The sequence below is a fragment of the Rhinolophus ferrumequinum genome, chromosome 4 (assembly GCF_004115265.2).
Source record: "Rhinolophus ferrumequinum isolate MPI-CBG mRhiFer1 chromosome 4, mRhiFer1_v1.p, whole genome shotgun sequence".
Classification (NCBI taxonomy): Eukaryota; Metazoa; Chordata; class Mammalia; order Chiroptera; family Rhinolophidae; genus Rhinolophus; species Rhinolophus ferrumequinum.
This window is the reverse complement of record NC_046287.1, coordinates 24,735,962-24,758,316: the sequence shown is the minus strand read 5'-3', so window position 1 is coordinate 24,758,316 and position 22,355 is coordinate 24,735,962. Positions and strand designations below refer to the sequence as shown.

The 22,355-nt window shown below is 38.2% G+C and overlaps 1 protein-coding gene across 2 annotated transcripts; it reads right to left on the bottom strand.

The window, feature by feature from the left end:
* Positions 1–4,347: 4,347 nt before the first annotated feature.
* Positions 4,348–21,979, bottom strand: KLF5 (KLF transcription factor 5). 2 transcript variants are annotated; one of them, XM_033104804.1, is made up of 4 exons: positions 21,388–21,979; positions 18,255–19,125; positions 17,184–17,243; positions 4,348–6,176 (listed from the first exon to the last, which is right to left on the bottom strand). In XM_033104804.1, the coding sequence occupies exons 1-4, from the start codon at positions 21,646–21,648 to the stop codon at positions 5,998–6,000; spliced, it is 1,371 nt and encodes a 456-aa protein (XP_032960695.1). In that variant the 5' UTR covers positions 21,649–21,979; the 3' UTR covers positions 4,348–5,997. The 2 variants fall into 2 exon arrangements, with proteins under 2 accessions (XP_032960695.1, XP_032960696.1); XM_033104805.1 differs by lacking the exon at positions 21,388–21,979 and adding an exon at positions 20,983–21,002.
* Between the last annotated feature and the right edge of the window lie 376 nt (positions 21,980–22,355).

Here is a 22,355-nt window from a genome sequence, read left to right as displayed (position 1 = left end):
GATATCTAGTAATTCTTGGTTCTCTGTTAATATTTAGTAGTGAGGGCTCAAAGATTGGAAGCTCAGACTATATATGTGGAGCTAATCATTTGTGGGCTTCTCTGTGAGTGATCTGGCTGGCCATATTATTGGAGAATTTAGGATTTTCAGTTTATTTAGATTTGTCCTCTTGGACTGATCTGTTCTGAAGACTTTTCCAACCTCTGCCTGGAGGATAAAGGCTTGACTATAGCCATTCTGGGAACTCATTGGGGGAAGATCAGAGAAATGGGTTCCAGGAAATAAATTCCATGCACATTCATCCAATCCTATTTTCTGTTTGGCACTCCCGCCTTCAACTAAACCTGTTATCTACTAATTTAAAGACCCTCTCCAAAGAATAAGCATATAAACTTTTATTCTTCTGCTGGGGTGGAGACTAGCTGATTATTCCCTATTCACAGTGTATATACGTTGGAATTGGTTGGGGTGGGGGGAAATAGGGAATTAAAAACTTCTTAGACAAACTGTTAACAGCCATATTTTAGCTCTCCTTCTAGAAGTACTTGATACTACAAATTCCTGAGATCTTTTAGGATATTTACGGGGGTTAGAATTAGGTTAGCTCCTGGTTTTCTCCACTACTACTCTAGGATTTAGATTTTCCAGTTCTGCTCAGCCTGTTACTTTTGCTCTCTAGCTTTTACCAGCTACCACAAATTTGTTGGTGTTTCTATCTTTCTGCTCTACTCACAAGGTTTATGCCTTGGAGGAAAAAGCTCCCTCCTTTTAGCGGGGTTTCAGGAGGCTGCAAAATTAAATGCGTGTATGTAATTTACCATTTTTACCTAGAAGTTTCTATGAGCTTCTTAGTTTCCTATTCAATTCTTTACATATACATTGTCATTCAACCATCTTCAGCCGCCAAATAGCATTAAGCTTTTACTTTTATATTCAAGAATATTAACATTTCTATAACCCCAAATGCTTTCATGGAGTGATAAGCACTGAAGGGAATGGATAAAATAAAGATTGCTGGCTTACAAAGAAAAAATTCTGAGTTTTCATGTAACAAACTCTTCCAATCATATGTAGTTCTCATGTGATTTATTATGCTTTTATTTATGTTCTTAATATTCACTGAAAATAACTATTAAATAATTGTCAGGTTTTGTCACCTATAACTCTGCTATGAGTAAAAAAAAAGTTCTCTTATTGATTAGTTTAACACTGCAATGAAGACTCTAACTAAAGATGGAATTTGGTTAACTTCAAAGTAGAGACCAGATTTAGTAATGGAGGATAAAGCCCTTCTTTGTTATGTTACGGCCCACAAGTTAATCCAAAGAGCTCTGGTGGGCTTAGTTGCAGATAGGAAAAGGAATCTAACTAGATTTTGAAGAACATTTTTATGTAGGCAGGCCAGGTCATGCTTATCTAAGGATTCTCTAATTGAATGCCATGAAGTGATGCACTTAACACAAGCTGCAAGGCAAGAATTAAAATGACAAAATGAAGCAAAACAAAAGACAAGATAACTTGGGGGTGGGGAGAATAAAACCTAAGTGAAAATAGTCAAAATTCAGCATTAGTTACCAAATCACATAATTGCATTCTGGCCAGTTGGAACCTGGTACATTATCAATTTGTCTAGTTGGAATAGCTTGTTTACTATGAGACTGGTCAGAATGTGTTTGAAACCAAATATTCATTTAAGCAACATGTTAATGATCAGTAATTACACTATTTGCAGCTTTGAAGAGTATTAGTTATAGTTGTGAAAAATAATTTTCCCTCAAAAATGCCCTAATAATGTTTAAAAATTCACAAGGCATTACCTGTTTGCTCACCTTATAATCACAGTTTCACACATCTTATCAAAAATCCAACACCAGGCAGCTGGATGGCTCAGTTGGTTAGAGCACAAGCTCTTAACAACAGGGTTGCCAGTTCGATTCCCACATGGGCCAGTGAGCAGCACCCTCCACAACTAGATTGAAGACAACAAGCTACCGGTGGGCAGCCGGCTGGTTAGAGTGAGAATTCTTAACAAGGTTGCCACTTCAATTCCCCCACGGAATGGTGGGCTGCGCCTCCCCCCACCCCCCCACCCCCCGCAACTAGATTGAAAATGGCAACTTGACTTGGAGCTGAGCTGTGCCCTCCACAAATAGACTGAAGGACAATGACTTGACTTGGAGCTGATGGGTCCTGGAAAAAAAAAACACAGTTACCCAATTTAAAAAAATAAAAATCCAACACCAGTGCTGTACCAACAATGCAACATGAAGAGGAGATTTGGAAAACATTATTAGATTGATTCAATTCCTGCAGGGCTTAAGCCAATTCACACCATAAAGTTATTTTTTGACATCTGCTTTAACAATCAATAAGAGCAGGAATACAAAGGCAATCTAAGAAGTCACAGTTCTTCCAAAGAGTTGACAATCTGAGGAAGAAAAACAGGTATGATAGAAGTCAGAAAATAATTCATATGCTAAATTGTCATGTCTCCAAATACAAAAGAAGTTCTAATGCGTGTGGCTAATAAAGACTGAGGGTCTGAAGTGAGCTTTGGCAGACAAGGCTTTGAACAGGTAACTGGCAAGAGAGGAGAGAGGGCAGCCTACAAAAGGGGAAAAAAAAGTAAGAGGGAAAGAGAACTGGAAACACTTGTGCTCTGTAACCTGGGGTAAAATGGTATTTAAATGTTAGGAAGCTGAATACAATTAAGTGCTGGGAAACAAATTAAGAGTGGAGGTTTCTACTCACATGAAAATTTCTTAATTCATACAATTATGAGTTACAACTGAATACTGATACACCTCTGAGTTGTTTCTGTATATATAGGAGTTATCCTTGGTTCAAAAAAACCTACATCCTATTTCTAGAAATAAATTTAAGCCAAAGAAATTATAAAGTTTTCCCCCAGTGAGAAATTCTGGTTAGGGAATGAATTGTACCGTATTTTTGAGCTAGATATAATTTGAATCACAGGAAAGAGTGAGGAGTCAAATGAGAGGCTGAATGAATTTATGATGCTGTATTATATAACTGACATTTTCACTTCAGCTCTGACATCAGGGATTTTCCCATTTACTGAAAACATGTAATAGTGATACCAATTCTTTACTTTTATAAAAATAAATTTTCTCGTTTTATAGAAATACTGCAAAGATTAGTTCCTGTATACCCCACCCTGTTTTCTCTATTATAGCTTACATTAGTATGATACATTTAATAAACCGATATTGAAACATTAACCAAATTTCATACTTCCAGATTTCCTCAGTTTTTCCCTGTCTTTCTTGTTCCAGAATCCCATTGAGCTTACTGTTAGTTGTCATGTTTCCTTAGGCTTCTCTTGGCTGTGACAGCTTCGGATTTTCCTTGTTTTCCATGACTTCAGCAGTTTTGAGTACTGGGTAGGTATTTTGTAGAATTAACCCCCAATTGGGATTTGTCTGATGTGTTCATTAGACTGGGGTTACACGTTTTTAGGAGGAAGACCACGAAGTTCCATTTTCATGACACCAAATCAAGAGAAATGACTTATCAGTGCTGATGTGGACCTTGATTACCTGAGGGTGTTCGGCAGGTCTCTGCACTGTGGTTACTCACCCTCTCCTCGCAACATTGCACTCTTTGGAATCAAGTTACCTTGTGCATCCCACACTTAAGGAATGGAAGTTATGTTCTACCTCTGGGGATGAGCTAGTGTTTCAAGTTCTTCACAGATGTCTTTCTCCTGTTTAAGCCATCATTTATATCAATAGACTCATGGACGTTTTATGCTTTGGGTTGTAATCCAATCCTACTTTATGTTATTGCTGACACACCCCCATCATTGTGGGATTTTAAAATTCAGCTTACGTTCTGAAAAGATGCTCCCCTTATTTTATGCATTTCCTGCCCCAGTCCTAGAAACAGCCATTTCTCTAAGGACTCTGTTCTTTTTATTGCAGAATAATATTAGAAACAAAGATCTAAGCCCTAGGTGTGCTTGTTGTTAGTGGATCAAGTCAACTTTTACCATTTCTTTCAAAAAATAGTTAAAAAACCCAATTCTTGTTTTGCCTCTGGTAATAAAACTAGCGTATGTGAGTTGTCTCCACGGTATTCAACTAATGATGTAAAGGTCCATGTACTGATCAGAAAAACCAGCATTCATGAATTATGCCCCTTTATAGCTCTAATATTTAAAAATCAAGTCCCTCTCTTTTGTGTTAAACAAACAAAGGTAGGTATGGTTCAATGTGGAAATTGGTTTTTTATTAACTGCCCTGATGAAAGACCCTTTTAAATAGTTGAGAATGGAATTTGCTAAATGTTTTGCTATCGTAGGTGAAGAAGGAAAGTACAACACGAATCTTTTAGGCACTTTTTATTTTCCAAAAAAAAAATTGTCGTTAATATATAAACATCTCATTCTCTCAAAAAAATTCTACAACTATACAGCTGTTTGCTCCATTATTTGCATAGGAAATGACCACAATACAAAAATAAGAGGGAAAAAGAAGCAAAACAGCAAATGATTTATGCTTTTTATGTAGGTATGTTTCCACGTATAAACATTTTGAAGCCTTACAAAATATTTACACCGTTTGTCATCTATTTACATGTTTTAAGAGCAACTTTTCTAACAAACAAAACTATAATTTATCAAGTTATGAAAATTTTCTAAAAAAACTTACTATATTACCACAAAATAAATAAAGATAAACAATATTTTAAAAACAAAATTAAAATTTCATTTCAATTAAGACCCCTTTTGGCATTTTGCTTATTTATTCTGCCCTTTGGTTAACAGCATCAGCATCACATTACTATTTTATATTGCATATATGTAGTACTTGCTTAAGTTTTCAACATGTCATTTATAATTCAAGGCAGACACTGAGTCAGTATTAACAATAGATTAACTAACCTGCACTGTAATTTAGGTAAAATTACTGTGTCACTGTATATTACATGCAAAATCCACATAAATTGGCATTTAACCAACAGTACTGCACGAGCAAACATCTCGGTATATGAAAACTGCGTCATAAATTTCAACATTTCCATATATGAAAACTGCATAATAAATTCAATGCCATGTGAAAACTACATAAGTCCTTCCTTTTAAAAATGATACTGAGTTTAGCTTATTGTAAGAGGTTTAACTTTTGTATATTGTAACTATCTTTAATCTCGAGTTCACAATTCATATAAAATGTCTTCCATATTTAAAATAAACAATCCTATTTTAATCAGTGCATGAAATCTGCTCTTTAAGTTCATTTGAATTTCTTTCTTTCTCCTAAAGAAATTTATTTGGAAGGTTTTAAGAGGTATCTTACCACAAATTCTAACTGTAAATGTTTTCATGGTTATTTTCAAAAGAATTACTTATGATTTCTCCCCAAAAGAATCTTAGAAAACTTGTAATAAACCTATAAAGCTGATTTGCGTATTTACAAAATTTTGAATAGCAAATATAGGCAACTCATATAAAAAAAAAACAAAACAAACACATTTGTTCAATGGCTATTTGTGAATTGCCAGGTTCATTGCGCACCTCTAAGGAATTACCTAATATTGAAAAACTACTTGATGTCAAGTAAAATCTTGACATACAATCAAGCCTTCTTCCTGTGCCTGCCAACTGACTTATTTACTAAACACTGTCACATTAAATGATGGTGCTTAGGTAAAAACACTGCAAACACACCCTGCACCCCCACCCCCCAACCCAAGCTGAGATGTGGCTACCTGTCATGAGATGAAATCTGCTTGAGTAAAGCCATATACATTACAGCAAGCATTCCAGATTCTTAAAAGGACCAAACACTTTGGTATTAATACAATGTATTCCCTGTTTTCTCAAATACACAAAATATACATTTCCAGTTTTCTTTTTTTTAATATATATATATATATATAGTTGTTTGTAGTTTAAAATGTTGCCAAGTGGACTGCAGAACGTCAGTGTGAATCGCACAGGCACAGTAGGCCGGTGGTGGTGGTGGTGGTGCCTCAGTTCTGGTGCCTCTTCATGTGCAGGGCCAGGTGGTCCGAGCGGGAGAAGCTGCGGTTGCACACCCCACACTGGAACGGCTTGGCCCCGGTGTGCTTCCGGTAGTGGCGCGTCAGCTCATCAGAGCGCGCGAACCTCCAGTCGCAGCCTTCCCAGGTGCATTTGTACGGCTTCTCACCTGTGGGAAGGAACGAAGAGGAGAGGTGAGGTGGCCTCCTTGCAAAAATAACGTCATAGATACTACCTGAGTATTTGTTATTTTTTTTAAGTCACAGTCCAAGAGAAGGAACGTTCATGAATTCTGATATGAATTCACTGCCCTCAAAGTCATCTAGTGGAGCGTCCCTGTCTCATAGGCTACTTTACCTAATTATACAAAGAGAAAAGCATTCCGTGTACCACCGAAGAAATGGGAAAATGGCAATTTTAAATGTGCAAGATGCAGGTTTTGTTGTGTACTGCTCCTGCACACGTAAACCCGAGCTGACTAGAGCGCTGGGACGGCTTCACCATTACTGTGCAAATGTACAATGTCAACACCAACAAATCCAAATGAAATGTGTAGGACTAATCGCTATAAAATAGCCAAGAGGGGAAAAAATTGGGGAGCTACTTAAGAGGGAGCTGCTCAAATAACCAACACAATGAATTTAATGTCGCACAATTGCAATCCTTTACTTAAAACTGGTCCTAGACGTTTCTAAATTAGCCAGACTGCAAACTTCCAGCACACTTGAACACACGGCCTCCAAAATGGACTATTGGGGCCCTTGCTTTTTGAAATTCATACTAGTACGTACACATTCACACCTTCCCATTTTTCAGATGGAAGCAGAAGACAATTTTTAAACTGCATGGTGTTAAAGCTTTATGCATTTGGTATTTAACCAATTCCTCATCCAGATCAGGAACTCTAGTACTGGTAACTCCACTGTGGTAAAGAGTCATGAAACTACCATAATTATAACATTTGCTGATTTATGCATTGTTTTTCCTTTCTAATGTATTGCATCCAAAAGTTTATAAAAATTCATTCTATAAATGATTTGCCAAGTGTACACTATAAGCCACGCACTACCCTGAATACTTGGAATACAATAGTCAGCAGAACAAAAATGCCTGGCCTCACGGAGCTTATATGTGTAATACATACTTTAAAAGTCTCTAAACATTTAATCTACATCTTCTTTCACAGCTCTCTTCACTCCAATAGTGAATTGATAACTGAGCTGCTGCCCCACTGCAATCTGTATTATTTTTAATGTTGTCTAAAGTTTGTTCATCTTTTAAAACTACATTATAAATGTAGTTTTACAATTAATCCTATTTAATTGAGATCATGTAGTCTTCCTAAATACATCCCAAAACATAAAAATCTCTCATTGAGCATTAACTATATTAACTAGCAGTTCCTATATCTATGCTTTACTGTTATAATTTTCTATGAAATTGTTAGTTTAAGATAACAGTTTGTGAGATACATTTGCATGTTAAAGTACAGTTGGCTTACTGCTGAGTTTTATATAGGAGTTTTATATAGGTACCTTTTAAAACTCTGAATAGTCAAATTTCTCAATTCCTTCAAAAATGTTTTCTTCTGAAAGAGAAGAACCTCCCAGTTGCCTTTAGCACACCTTAGTACCACCATGAAACGCAACAACCTTTCTGCCTGATTTAGCAGGATCATGTTCAGGAAGTTGTAAGATTACTCATGTGAGCCCAAATTTTAAAAGATATTGTCCACGTCAACCGAGATTTCTACAGCTTGTGGTTAATATATTTTTGCAGTTCTGATAACTCTTCTGATTCAAACAAAATTCCGTAAGGACAAAGAAAAAAAGGCCAAAATGGCTGTGTGAAATTTGTACCAATTATTTCCCATGAGATATCTTTCAATTCCTTATGGTACGCATCCCTGAGCCAGCCACCTTTCTGCTCTCCTCTCCTCTGGCTCTGAACCAGGACACTATTTTTTTTTTTTTTTTAAATAATTCCCTTTTTGGTTCCTGCCACTCCATTTGCAAAATGGACATCAATTCCTGAAGTGTTTTTTTTTTTCTCACAGTAAATTCTAAGATTTTAAGTTAATACACTCAACTCTTAAATAACATGAGAAATAAACCACTTTTCTTCACTTATATTCACATTTAATCTGTTTAATACATAGATGTTTTAATACTAGCAATAAATACAGCTATCACTCTTATAGATGTAAATCAAACAAAAAAATTAATTTTCCGCACACAAGTGTTTGTTTTTGTTCCTCGTGAATAATAAATTCACAAAAACAAACATGTTGGTTAAATACTTTACTGTCATTTAATGGAAAGAGAAAGTTATTTCTGATGTCTGAGGCAAGGAAAAAAATTCCTAAAGTGCCCCAATTTTAAAAGAAATCATTCTAGTCTTTTGAATTTAATAATTAAATAGAAAGAAAACTGAATTTTCAGAGTTTACTTAAGAAACAAGGGACACTAGACTCTTTTTGTTCACTATTTTTATTGGCTATGAAGCAATAAACTGTACCAATATTTTTTAAAGTTTACTTTTCTGATTGGTTGAAAAACGGTAGCCATTAAAGTTCCTAAAACATTTGGGGTTTTGCTCTCAACTTATGCACATCTATAGATTATTCAGCCAAGAATACTACCAGTGTCTGGGATGTTAGTTATGGGTCCAAGTGTGTACTATAAAAGCAAGGACAACTATTCCCCACTTGGGGCAGTTTCTATGGGATTTGTTCAAGTGTCAACACCGCTCAAATAAAACATTGTAGAGGAAGCTGGTACCCAATTTCTGGCCAAATAGCAGATTCGGGCCTTTCTTCCTCAGCCAGAAACACTATGCACAGTACTTCTGGGAAACCAAACTGACTTCCTTTAAGTTATTTCAACAGGATAGAGCTTTCAAAAGTTTAATTGGATTTTTACAGAATCTCTTTCCAATACCACCAATTTAAAATATTTAGTTAAGCTCTTTCAACATCAACTGTATTTTTAAGTTCTCATGCTGTTAATGTGAAACTTTCCAAAGGCAAAAAGAAAAAAGTGACAAGTTTGTACAGCATGGAAAACAAGATTCAACAACTTCATCTCAAATAAAGTATGCATTTTCTTAATCTATTTTTAAATGACTAGAACTATTTTGCTAGGAATCCTTCATCTTTTTAAAAAATGTCCAAGTTAAACATACATACTATTTATACTGATAAAGTCAATCAATGTGTTTTATAGAAATGTTAAGTAAAAACATTACCCGTGAAAAGAAGTAGCAGGCAAACATCCGCTGAGCACATACTTCAGTCAGGTACTTCTCACTATTTCACTTAATCCTCCCAGTAACTCCATGAGTTAGAAGCTACATGATGAGCTCCACATTAAGAATCTCAGCCTGCCACTTTTCCTTAATGTCCTACTTATATCGTCCATTAGCAAATACTAATATGCTCTATCTGAATGATTTAAGGAACACATAGACATTGTTCAAATTTATTTAAAGATTCTAAAGCCACTTGTGAAGGTCAGTTAAGGAATGGCTTCATGGACTGAGAGCAGACCTTACCCCCAGACTGTGAAGGCACACCCTGGCTGAGCCGCTCCTCACAGGACACCCACCTTTCAGAACCTATGGGGTCCTGAAAGCTCATCTACGCTGCTACTGACAGCCCCCAAATATCATAGAATAATGGTTCTCTCTCTAACCCGGGCTAAGTGAATTTCAGTGGGTTAGCAAAACCTGTTTGTAAAGTATTCGAAAAATCTTTATTGATAAACTAAAAATTTGTCTCTTATGTTTTTTCCTCGGATGAATAGATATAAAAATAACTTTGGAACCTACCACAATAGAATGTTGCTGTTTCTCTGAACATATTCAATAGACTCATACCATGGCGTGTCCCTAGAATGTGCTACATAGATTCTTCTAACAAAAGAAGAATATTTTTCTTAGAATAGTTATTTTAGGTAACTTTTATAAAGCTATTACAGCAAATTTGCACATATGGTTTCCTTTCTGAAAATAAAAGATAGATAATTCAATCTATTATATCTAACAAAGTCTAAAAACCATCATAATTAAAGTCTGTTTAGTAAATGAGAGTGGAACCTGTACTAAACAACTTGTCAAACACAACAAGTAAGACTTGGTCTTTGGCTTCAAAGAATTTAAAACCCGTATCCTATTCTGAGACAGAAAACAATGTAAACTGTTAAAATAGAATAAATCATTTCAATAATTAGTACTTAATTCTTAAAATGTAAGTCTTGAAAGCTCAAAATGAGCTCTTACTTCAGGAAGAACATATTTTTATGCAATTCAGTAACAATTAGATTTTTCCCATTATTAGAGACTTATGGAACTTAAGAGTCTGAAACAGTATACATTTTAATAAAAGGTAAAGAAGTAGGAAACATTAATCCCAAGATTAAATAAATTCATGAAGAAGTATTAGATGTCTAAAAAAAAGATAAAGTGGGATGATTTGGGCTCATTAACTCCTATTTTTATATATCTATGCCAGTAACTTTCCATTACAAAAAATCTTTTTATTAAAGCTCATTGTAGTACATCGCCTACACTTGGAACAGAATGGCAGGCAGTTCATTTCAAAGAATGACTGGTATAATCAGTATTTACAAAATACACGTAATATTTACTAGCTATAGTATCCTTGTTAATAATGCACCCCATTTAGGAAAACTGATTACTTAAAAGGATGTATCAAGTAAGGAAACCCCTTCTTACTTCCTGTTGGTCAATTTGTGTTTTTCTCTTTCTTTAAAATCTGATTCACCTTTCCCCTCCCAGAAAGCCTCTAACAGTCCAGGAGATACCATTCCTCTTCTCTGTATCCCCATCATCACTTAAATTCCTTTTGGATGACTGATTTGCTCTTGCATATGTATTGCTGTATGAAGGTTTCAAAGAGCTGTATTTTGCCTTCTTAACCGGCTTTTGTTCCTCAAAGGCACGGACTGTCTTATATTCCAGCTGTAATGCCACACTTCTCCTAATGCTTCTTTAGAACAATTGCATATTGGGCCTACGTCTGACCACCTTGGTTATTTTCATTAATATAAAGGAGGGAAGGAAGGTACAAGACAGGAAAGCCTCTGGTGGGAGTCTGTCGGATTCTTTTTTCCTATGGGCCCATCTGTATGCAGCAGGGCCTTGCCTGGTTCTCATCTGCCTAAGACCACCGAGGATAATCTGACTAACTGGGCTTTTAGGTGAGAATCATGCTAGTAGCCTCTTCAGGAGGCTATGTTCAGAATCAGTTATTATCTGTCCTGAAGTTGTACAAGATAAATAAACTCTACCTAAACAAGTTTTCTTTTACAGTATTGGACTGGATTTGATGAAAACCAGGAAGATCTGGAGGTCCTACTGCTGGTGAAAGGTAGGAAGGGGACTTCTCCTGGGGACACAGAACAGTGATCTTCCAAATCTAAAGGGGAATCAGTGGCGACATTCTGTGTAGGTTTACAGTCCTATCAGTGAATCTCTAAGCTCCTAAGTTACTTCTAAGGGTTTTCAACAAAAACAATGGAAAACATCCTTTATCACTAATAAAATGAAATGAAATACCAGTTGTTGAGTCCCCTGACAGAAAGACAACACTCAGATTCACTTTCTTGTAATAAGAGCCCAAACTGAATTAAAAAAAAAAAAAAGTATCAGTGAAATATTTTCCCTTTTCTTTTATAATCAATCAAAATAGAAAAATTCTGTATTTTCATTTTTCTAGCACTGAATAAGTAGTAAATATCCTTTCCTTTCAGTTGTCTGTCATGTGCTGACGCTGACCAGGAGACTCCTCCCAACTCCTGGGTTTGCTTTTGTCAAGTTAGTCAAAAAGAAATTTATTCTTCTGCCTACATGTTTGTTTGTTTTTTTAATGAAAGTTACTTACAGTTCACTTCTAAACAGTAAGCTACCCTTAATTAGAATTGGTGGAGATCCCTGAATATAAATAATACAGGCTGACAGAATAAGAATGACTGCTACAGAGATACTTTTACTAAAGTAGGACATTACTTTGTTTCTAATCTTTCACCAGAAAAGATGTAGGTCATCAAGTAAACAGCTACTATATCCTATAGAACTAAAAATATCTGCCAAAGTAAAAATCTTAAGTAATTGAATTATTGCTTTAAAACATTACATTCTCTCTACCTATACAGTCGCTTGTTTCTATTTCAATGTCAGCAATTCTATTTAATCTACTTTTGAACTATCTTCTCTTGCTAGTTTTTAAGACAGAAATGGAAGAAGACATTCTCTTTGGATTCTCCACAAGATCAAAAATGTTTGCTTAATCAAATTAAACTTCTTAACCTTTGATAAGGTTTATCATCTCTAAACGTTTAATCAATTTCCTATGTAAATGTTTTTCAGATGAAAGAACAAGTCCTAGAAGCAAAGTTTAATCTTCCCAGTGAGTCATTAAAAAGAAATTGTTTCTAAGCTTTCAAGCTCATAAATACCTCTCTAGCAAGTCTCTTAAACAACTGCTTTTTTTTTTACATAAACCTGAAATTGTCAATATAGAAAATAAAGCTGCAAATGAAAATAATTTAAGAATGTTTAACTAGCAACATCTAATACTACAAGTTAAATGGGATACTTTTTCCTGTAGCTTTCAAATATAGACTCAAAAAACATTGGGCACTAAATACTTTCATCCTGCAAAACTTTTTAACCACTACCAATAACACAGGTTTCACATTTAACCAATATTGATCTCTAAATCCAAACTGTATCATTCATCTCCATTAAGTCCATGTATGATTTATGGATATGTTATATAATACAAATATAAATTATGCTGATTTCAGCTCTAAATAATTTTCCAAGGAAGTGAAATCCTTCCCGTATATTTTTAAAAGCCTTTCTTTCACTCCTTTCTAGTCACACACACAAACACACAGAATAACTAATTTTTCAGAACATTTTCAGTATTTCTTTCAGTGGGGAATGAAAATATCTTTATTGTCAACACTGTCAATATTTTTAAAAAGAACTATACCTAATATATTCAATAGATCATAATGAAGAGCAAAGAACTATACAGAAATTCATACCTAAGGATATTTTCACTATCCAAACTTAAATCAAAATCAATACCTAGCAACAAATCTTGAGCAGAGATTATGTATTTTAAAGCATATATAGTAACATCTTAATATAAATGTTATAAGGAAATAGTGTCGTACATAAGCAAGTGAGGCAGAACATGGGAAGTGACTAGGCTTGGGCTAAAAATCTTCCTAGGGCTTACTGTGGGATTCTTTCTTACACAAGGGATCCCAACACAACTCCCTGTAAAATGCAGTACTAACAGCATAGTGCTTCACTCAGAGTCCATTTTGTGTTCCTATGCTATTTGTAGGTCTCCATTTTCTTTTGTGGGGTTGTTTCCAACTGTCCCTTTCTTGTTAACCCTCAGCAGGCCGTTCTGGGGTCATTCAGTGCGCCCATAACAGCCCGTGCGTGGAGTATGGGCCTAAGGGATATCTGAGTCAAGTGTGTGCCGCTCAGACTTTCTCCGTGTAACTGCTCATTTTCTGCCCTGTTCCAGATAGCTGAGGCTGATAAAATGATCTAAAAATGTTACTATCCCTTAATTTCCCAGTTGCTTTAAGCATATTCTCTAGGGTTAAGTGCACATCCACACGTGACGAAAATCAGTAAGATTTCAAACATCTGTACTGAGTTCACCGTTTGCTTTTTCAGAACTTTGTCTTGTACTTTTTAGTAACAAGTTTTTTAAACAAATTTCCACACTCAGTGTAAAAACAATTATTTTAACTTATGGTACTTGAAGACATACCAAGGAACCAGTACTAGAGATAAGAAAAATTTAAGAAAAATTTTCAATTTTTCTTTGTATATATAGTCTTAATATTTTTTCCCATTACATTTTACTTTTTTTTTTTTTTTTTTGGCTTAAAGCCTGTGCTTATAATTTATTTTAAATCTTCACTGTGCAATTAAAGATAGTAAGGTGTTTGAATAGATACAATTATACTGCTGGTTGGATTCATGAGTCAGTGTAACAGTCACATTGATTTTAAGGGCGAAGTAGTGTGAACCTTTTGTCAGAAGCTGCTTGGGAACAACTTTTAAATGATTGCAATCGTATATCCCCCTTTGTTTGCATCATGAGATATACACAAATTTCAGGAGAATGCTCACATTTAAATGATGTTGAAAGTACAAATATTTTTATTTGGAAATATACCGCTTCTTGACACTGCTGCCTAGAAGCAGCCATAATTATTTCTCACCAGAGGTATGATATGCATATACACACATTACAAGTAACAAACACCTACACACCCCTACAAGATGTACTTCCGTAGGCCTATCAGTATGCTATCAGATGTATAGAAAGACATAACATGTTTCTGGTGAAATACAAGTATTTCCTAGAATAGTCAAAGTACATTTCAGGTATTTTGTCAAACCATACAAAGACAGAACTTTGTATTATTTGCATATTCTTTCTGAATAAAAATATCAAAGTGTATGAACTTAGAAAAACTTGAATGTCATGAGACTTATGGTTCAAGAAACTGGTATCTTTTACTCTTTCACAGCAAGTATTTTTTTAAAAGGGCTTGTTTTGGCAAGACTTTCAGATGGAGATTGTTTTAATTGCTTAAATCATTTTTAAAACATAAGGTAACTTGACATTTTAAAGCATTTGTAATTGTATTCCAAAGAAATGCTAGGATGCTTCACATTCTGCCTGCAAAATGGTAATCATTTAAAAAATGTTTTTTACACCAAATACAAGATCAACATTCCCATATGGATGGTTTTTAAAATCCCCTAATAAATTGGGCATGGGGGAACAGAAAGAAAACAAAAAAAAACTATTAAGTGAGAGAAGTACTTTGGAAATGCCTGGGCCTTAAAAGGAAGAAACAAAAACAAAACAAGTCTTTGCTGGCTTCAGATACATTCATTAAAAAACAACAGGCAGGGTGGGGAGGATGCAACGAGAGAGGAAATTTTAAAAGGCATTGTCTAGAAACTAAAAATGAGGAGAAAACAACCTCAATGCTCTATGATTACCCAAGAACGGGTTTAGCCAGATGAACAAGTCTGCTACAAACCCTCCCCAGGGCATTTGAGACTATCAAACAAAACTTTATTAAACTGGATTAAATGGTCTCACTCATTTGATGTCGAAGGCCACATGTTTATGATCAGGTGAAAATCGATGTATAGGACCCAAACTAGGCCTAGGTCCTCTTTTTGGTCTCTTTTTATTACTACAAGCATTGTTAAGACAACCCACTATTAAATTTTTTGCCAGCAGGTCAAGTTCCAGAACTGCAGGTATAACACTCAGAGCATTAAACCCTGATTTGCAGGGGTTGCAAGGCCATTTAGATATGCTCTGACCACATCCCTGCAATAGCACTTGATTACACTGCTGTATGCAATTGCACCCCTCTTTTATGAGGAGACTTTAACCTCATGAAAAACACGTTCCCTTCTCCCTATCTCCAGTTTCCAGGACTTTCAAAGAAGAAAAAAACAATAGTCCGAATGTTTCAAAGTTACTTCCACTTCCCCTTAATCAAAATTCAGGTAAAAACCCATTGTCAGTGTTCCCTCCCTTAATATAACATACATTCTACAAAAAGATATTTTAATATGTCTATACGGAATATTTACTTGGCCTTGTCATTTGTATTTTGAAAACTTTAGATTGAGTTTATTCTATGCTTAATGGGTGTTTACCTCTAACTTCTACTTTGGGCTGCGTATGTAGGATCTTTCCCTTTATATAATCAATTTGTCTATCAGGCCAAAACAACCCATTTGTTTCATTGATAAATACAGGAGATGTCTTTTCTTTAAAAGCAATTTTTCAGAAAGCCTTGGAATCTACCACATCGTTGCCAACTCTATTTAGAATTTAATAAGTAGTGTTGATCACTGGGATGTCAAGCAATACCTAGCAGGCATACAAAATGTCGGCAGCCACAGGCCTCTCAGCACCCAGGCCTCTCAGCACCCGACCTTCGTTCAAAGGCTTTTACTTTTTAATGCAGCAGTTAGAGATAACTACTTCATTTATCAAAAACTCAATTTCCATAGTAACATCTAGCCTGGAGAGATTCAAGTCCTCGCATTAATCCAACAACCCATTCAAACGAACTGTTGAATACTTTGGTTTCCATGGCAATGATGGAATAAAACATTTTGCTAGGTCATTGCTTTTATTAGCAAACTTACTCTTTGAACTTTAGGTAAGGCTGCATTTAATAAGAGAAAAATAAAATACAATCACTGTGTAAGTTCTTTCCTAATTTAGGGCTGTCCTTTTAAGAAAATTACAAACAGTAACCATCTATATGTTTGAAAATATTTTGGGTATCTGGAGAATTTGAAAGCATGCCACTTTTTTCATCCTAAAACAGGTTCTAATAAAAAGTTTTAAAATTAAAAAGCACTTAAAAGTGATTGTACACATCTGACAAAATAAATAGTTATAAAGTTAAAGGGGCTAAACCTAAAAGCATATTTTGAACAGGAATGAAATATAAGCTAGAATTAAGTCTCTCAAACGCATCAAATGTAGGCTGAGGTCCGGCGTAGAAGAACTTTTAAACCACAATCCCATCTTTGCCTGATTTTTATAACCTGCAAATTCGGCCCTTCCCAATTTCAGCCCTTCCTTTCATCGAGCTCAGAAAAGCTGCTGAACACTGATAATTTAGGCTAAAGGTAAAACTAAAGATAATGTATTACACAGTTATGCTTTACATGCCAAATGGAAAAGTTTTCAGTGTTTAATATAGCTTCATAGAAGCCAACTGATTTGTTAACGGAGGAAGTGAGTTACATTTTTTTCCTTCATGGTAAGGAATAGCAATGCCATTACAACTTTTAAAATCCATTCGTAAACATCGCTGTTTACATTTTTGGGTAATTAATTCTATGTGAGGTGACAGGGCAAGGCCGTAGTGAGGGAACATCAGCCTTCCTGGAACCAGACTTTTTCACTGAACTGAATTTTGAGCCAAGCCAGTGCTGAAAAGGTAGGCCATTAAAAAATAAAAGTTGACAGAAGAAAGAAGAGATCAAACAAGTGTTGGCTTTTAAAAGGATGAATACCACTTACACTATTTACACAACTCACAGAATTAACAAGAAAATTACATACCAGTATGAGTCCTCAGGTGAGCTTTTAAATGAGAAGACTTCGTATAAACTTTTGTGCAGCCTAAAATAAAGCAGGAGAGGAAGAACAGCTTGTCATTTTGGTGATTCAGTGTTTAAAATCTGGATTTAAAGAAGAAATCTCTCATGCTAGATGTGTTATCTGAAGCTTCAGTTTTTAAAGAAGTTTTAAAAAGTGCCCCCCTACTACTTTAGAAAAGATATTCAGAGTGATTTGCTTCGTGTATGTATCACGTTAGCAGAAAGCACAGATAATCAGGCCAAGCTACAAATGGGAAATGTGTTTATAATCCAGTAGGTGCTTTATACTAATAACACATACTTCAATGATTTAAAATTTTTTAATGGCTCTAGAGCTGACAATGTTAAACCATTATCCAAGATGACGGAAATTTTCTGTACTCCTCCATTTGTTTTTTCACATAGTATGTCATGCCATATCATGTACCATAGTCAATAAATTATACCCTGTATTAATCACAAACTAGCTTATGCCAGCAACTTGTACCTATATTCATTATCGTCATCAATTTATATTTTGGGCCACGTATCTCATTCGTGAGTGAGTATATGCTCATATGCTATCAGAACTATCTTTAAATCTACTCTGTAGACAGTCTTGTCTTGTAGCAGCCTACTCAATCCCCACACTTCATTACCAGACTCTATTTTCCCCTACCTTACTTAGGTAATCTCTTTTCAAGGTAAATTTGGAATTAAAAACTCCAATTTATGATTGGAGAATGTTGTGTTAGACAAAATAACTGGCTAACTCAAAATTCAAATTTTTGTTTAATATTAAAGAGAAAGAAGTCTAACATAATTTTTTCCAAAATATTAGTCTTTTTTTTTTTTTTACGTCACATAAGCAGTAGACAACTAAATGGTTATATACCTGGGTAAGACACCAAGACTGGGAACAAAGAACAAAGTGAGTGACTTTTATTGTCAAGCACTACTTGCCTCTGTAAATTTAAAACCTGAGGTTGGAAAAGAGCTCACAGAGAAACACTAAATACATGTATTGATGCTTCAAAGAGGTAAGATCACATACCAGGGTAATCGCAGTAGTGGATGCGTCGTTTCTCCAAATCAGGGTTACTCCTTCTATTGTATCTGACAGGTTGGATGTTTTGCGAATTAACTGGCAGGGTGGCAGGTAAATTTGGATTGTGAATTGCCAGTTTAGAAGCAATTGTAGCAGCATAGGATGGAGGAGGGGTTAAATTCTGGAGCATCTCTGCTTGTCTATCTGGACTTCCAGGCTCTGAGCTTGGTGGTGACGGGGGAAAGTAAGTGGCCTGTTGTGGAAGAAACTGACTTGGCATTGTGTATGTGCAAGGGGGCATGCCCTGGAATTGTTTCATCGCAGTCTGCGGAACAGCAGAGGTGTGTGTGTTAAGGCCTGCCATGGCAGCTGACATAGAAACGTTAAGAGTGTCCATTACTGCTGTCTGGTTTGTAGAACTGGGCATATCTAAATCCGGTGTATTCAGTAGCTGGTACAGGTGGCCCTGCTGGGGGACAGAAAGATGAAGATCTGGTGTAGGAAGTTCTTGTTTGATGAAAATATTGTTCACCTCTGGAGCTGCGGTCTGGTGTGAGCTGAATATACTGGTGAACTCAGGGAGGGCCTGGGTCGGGGCCGGAGGAGGGGCAGTCGTTTCACTCTGGTGGCTGAAAATGGTAACAGGTTCTGTCTTGATGTGTGTTACGCAGGGTCTCTGGGACTTGTAGAGGCCAGTTCTCAGGTGAGTGATGTCAGGGAGGAAGACGTTCATGTTGATACTGTAAGGTAACCCTTCACTGTCAGTGAAGAACTGGTCTACGACTGAGGCACTGTCTCGTCTATACTTTTTATGCTCTGGAATTATAGAAACTGGAGGAAGCTGAGGTGTCAGATACTTCTCCATTTCACATCTTGTCTAAAAAAGAAGAGATACAAACATGCATAATCCACCCAATTCATCATCTCACCAAGGACAAATAAACGGTGCTTACTAAAAATTCCCCAACAATTCCTGCTGAAAGTACTTGGGCATACTCCTTCTAGTGCTGCTCATATACATTATCAGGTTTATTTGTCAATTGTGTAATAACTGGTTCGCCAAAACCTTACGAAACTCTGCATAACATGTATTTGGTAAAATCGTTCCCACAATCAACTCCAGACAAAAAGTGAATGAGGCAAAAAAAAAAAAAAGAAGCAAACAGAAAACATATTCCTTTCTGATGCAATAATAAAATATACTTCATTACCACTCAGGTACAAACAGGATTCCCTGCCCCATTACACAGTTAAGTTTGCAACTGAAGTAGTCTTGTAATATTGCCAAACAACCTCTATTCCGCTCATGTAATATAAGTAACTAATGTGTTTTTTAACTAAGCAAACCTTAAAAATATTACTACAAAGGGTTGGTTTTGTTTTGCTTAGATAAATATTGCTGAAATATCTAATATAAAACATTCCTTGGCTATTTCAGTGCCTTTTCTGGTTTATAGCTCAATGGAAACCTAAATACAACGTTTTCAGCAAAACATAGTATCCACTGAAAGAACAAAACACGTTCACATTGAACTGTTCTAAATGTTGATTTTAATCAGCAGATTCTGTAATTGGTTAATATGATAATGAAATGTTCCTATTCATATCCCTATCTAAAACAGATCTTTAATTACCTAGGGGAAAATCACTCCCTTGGTAGAGTGGTGCTAAGGGGCCCGTGGGTGGGGAGAGGCTGCTGTATTGCTAGCACAGTCATCAGCAAAACATTTATCACGTCCTCCTCAGTGGCCCAATGCTACATTCCCCCTTCATCTGTAAAAAGCTCAGTCATACCTTACACTCTTGGTGTCCCCTAAGCAGAAAACTGACAAACTGCAGTAACAAAATCATGTTTAAATGATTTTTTGGACATAATCCAGCTTGTAACTAATCTGTCTTTTTACAGTTATCTTCTCTCCCAGTATAACATAAAACTTAATTTTTAACACTGAAAAGGAAATTTTAAAAAAACACACCCCAACTAGATGGCTCATGGTGCTGTTACCGTGGCATCTTACTCGGTGAGTAAGTCATTTCTTTTGCTACTATTTAATTTCAAAAGGGTTTCATATCGACCTCGTATCATTCGGTGTACATGTACACGGGGTTTCCCGGACAGACACGATTTAAAAATAAAAATTAACGCTCTAATCATGTGAGTCGCTTCTCTGACAAACGTCACTGTCCTTTCACAGCGTGGCGACACTCGCAGACCCCCCGGAGTAGGAGCCGAGTAGCAAATGTACAATCTACCAAGGAGCTATTAAATGAAGCGTCTTGAAATAAACCGAACTAAACCCTTTCGTGCACTCCGCTCTCGTGGTGGTTAGTGGTTTCTGATTTTAGCTCTTCCAGCTGTTTGCGTGTGGGTATGTTTCCAATTTTTTTTTCCTTGGGACAGGCTAAAAGTCCCGGGAAGTTTTTTCTGGGCTATATGACTCCCTGCGTGGGCGAAAGAAACAGGCGGCCGCTCTAATTCGGCTGCCCGGCAAGTGTAAAAGCCAACTGCCAGCTTTCAACGCGGCTCCGGGAGGAAATTTACGCGCACATGAAAAAAACAACACCCCAGCTTTCTTTTTAAGGAAAAACAAGCGCTCCAATACCACCTTTGCTTTTCTAACTCCGGCTTCCCAAAGGCGGCCCCACGATCGCGTCTAAAACAGGTTGAGCCAAGAGATAAGAAAACACCCCGCGAGGCCCCTCCCCAGCACCCCGATTTGCGTTTCCACTTAACCCGAGACGGCGCGGGACGGGGGAGCGCCAAGGCCATGCCACTGGGGGCAGGGGGTTTAAGGCGAAAGGCAGAATTGAAGTCAAGCTGGCGTGAGGTCCGAGGTTTGATCCTCCAGATGAAAGAAAAAAACAAAGGTGCGCGTGAGCACCCAGTTCCCTCTTTAACCTTTCACGGACCGACCCGCCAGGGCAGATTCATCTCCGACACCCCTCTCTTCAGGTCGCCCGACTTGCTCCCTGCGAAACGCGAGTGTCCAGGCTGGGAGGGCAGGGCGGGGCTGCCCACCCCGCTCCGGCTCCCCGTGCGCCCCGACGCACGGCCAGCCTGGAGCGGCCCCTGTCGCCCGCGCGTCGCAGCGGCGGGACACGCCCGAGCGCCGGGAGGGAGGGGAGCGGCTCTTCCTACCTGGACCAGCTCCTCCGGGGGCAGGCGCGGACCCGCGGCCGGCGGTGGCGCCGTCTGCGGGGGGTGTGGGGGCGCCGGCTGCGCCTGCGGGTGGTGGTGCGGGTGTTTGAGCTCCTCGCCAGAGAAGAGCGCGGCGTCGCGGGCTGGGTTCGCGGCACCCAGCACCGGCTTGAGCTGCGCGAACACGGGCTCGTCCTGCGGGGCCGGCGGCTGAGGCACGGGTCCCAGGCGGGCGTTCATGGTCAGCACCCGCGTAGCCATGGGCACTCGGGGGGCGGCTCCGGGCGCGGGGCGCGTGTCGAGCGCGCTTCCCACCTCGCCCACGCTGGCTCAGGCCGGAGAACTCCGCGCGGGACCGCGGGCGGAGGAGGGGAAGCTCCTGGCGGACCCCTCAGCCGACAGTAGGCGCGGTTTTCGAAGGCGCGCACGAAAAGCAAAACTCTTCCGCTCCGCCACGCGTAAACGCCAACGTCCTCCGGGCGGCCACTTTCTCCCGCCCCGCCCCACCGCGCTCCCTCACACGCCGCAGCCGGCTCTCGCCACCGCTGCTCTCCGCGAACGAGCTGCGAACGCGCGTACCTGGCCCGCGACTACTGACACTTGACGCCCGCGTCTATTTTACCCAACTCTGAGTGGGCGGGGCTCCCGTGCCAGACTGGCAGCGCTGCGGCGAATCCTGAGGCCCCGGGACCAGCGGGGCCAGAGCGTGTAGCCTATGAGAAGGAAGAAATTCGCCCAGGGCTCCGCCTCCTCCGCGCTGACCGCACCCCTTTCGGGCCACGAGCTTCGCGCGCAGGGCTGCCGCGCAGTTTGTACACAAGTTCTCTGACAGATTGAGCTGGCGGAGCCGGGGGCGGAGGGAAGGAGAGAAGCCGGTGGAATCTAGGAAGAGAGGGAATTAGGGTGGAGACGTGGAGGGAGATCTCCACTGACTGTTCTCTGCTAGAATTAGAGAGAAAGAAGAGTTT

Bases quoted from the DNA above. Each gene is read 5' to 3' on its own strand.
- KLF5 (XM_033104804.1), bottom strand. From the start codon at position 21,648: ATGGCTACGCGGGTGCTGACCATGAACGCCCGCCTGGGACCCGTGCCT. The intron at 19,126-21,387 runs GTAGGAAGAGCC...CTTCTTTTTTAG, and splicing joins CCCCGGAGGAGCTGGTCCAG to ACAAGATGTGAAATGGAGAA. The intron at 6,177-17,183 runs GTATGTAATTTT...TCCTTCCCACAG, and splicing joins TCACCTGAGGACTCATACTG to GTGAGAAGCCGTACAAATGC.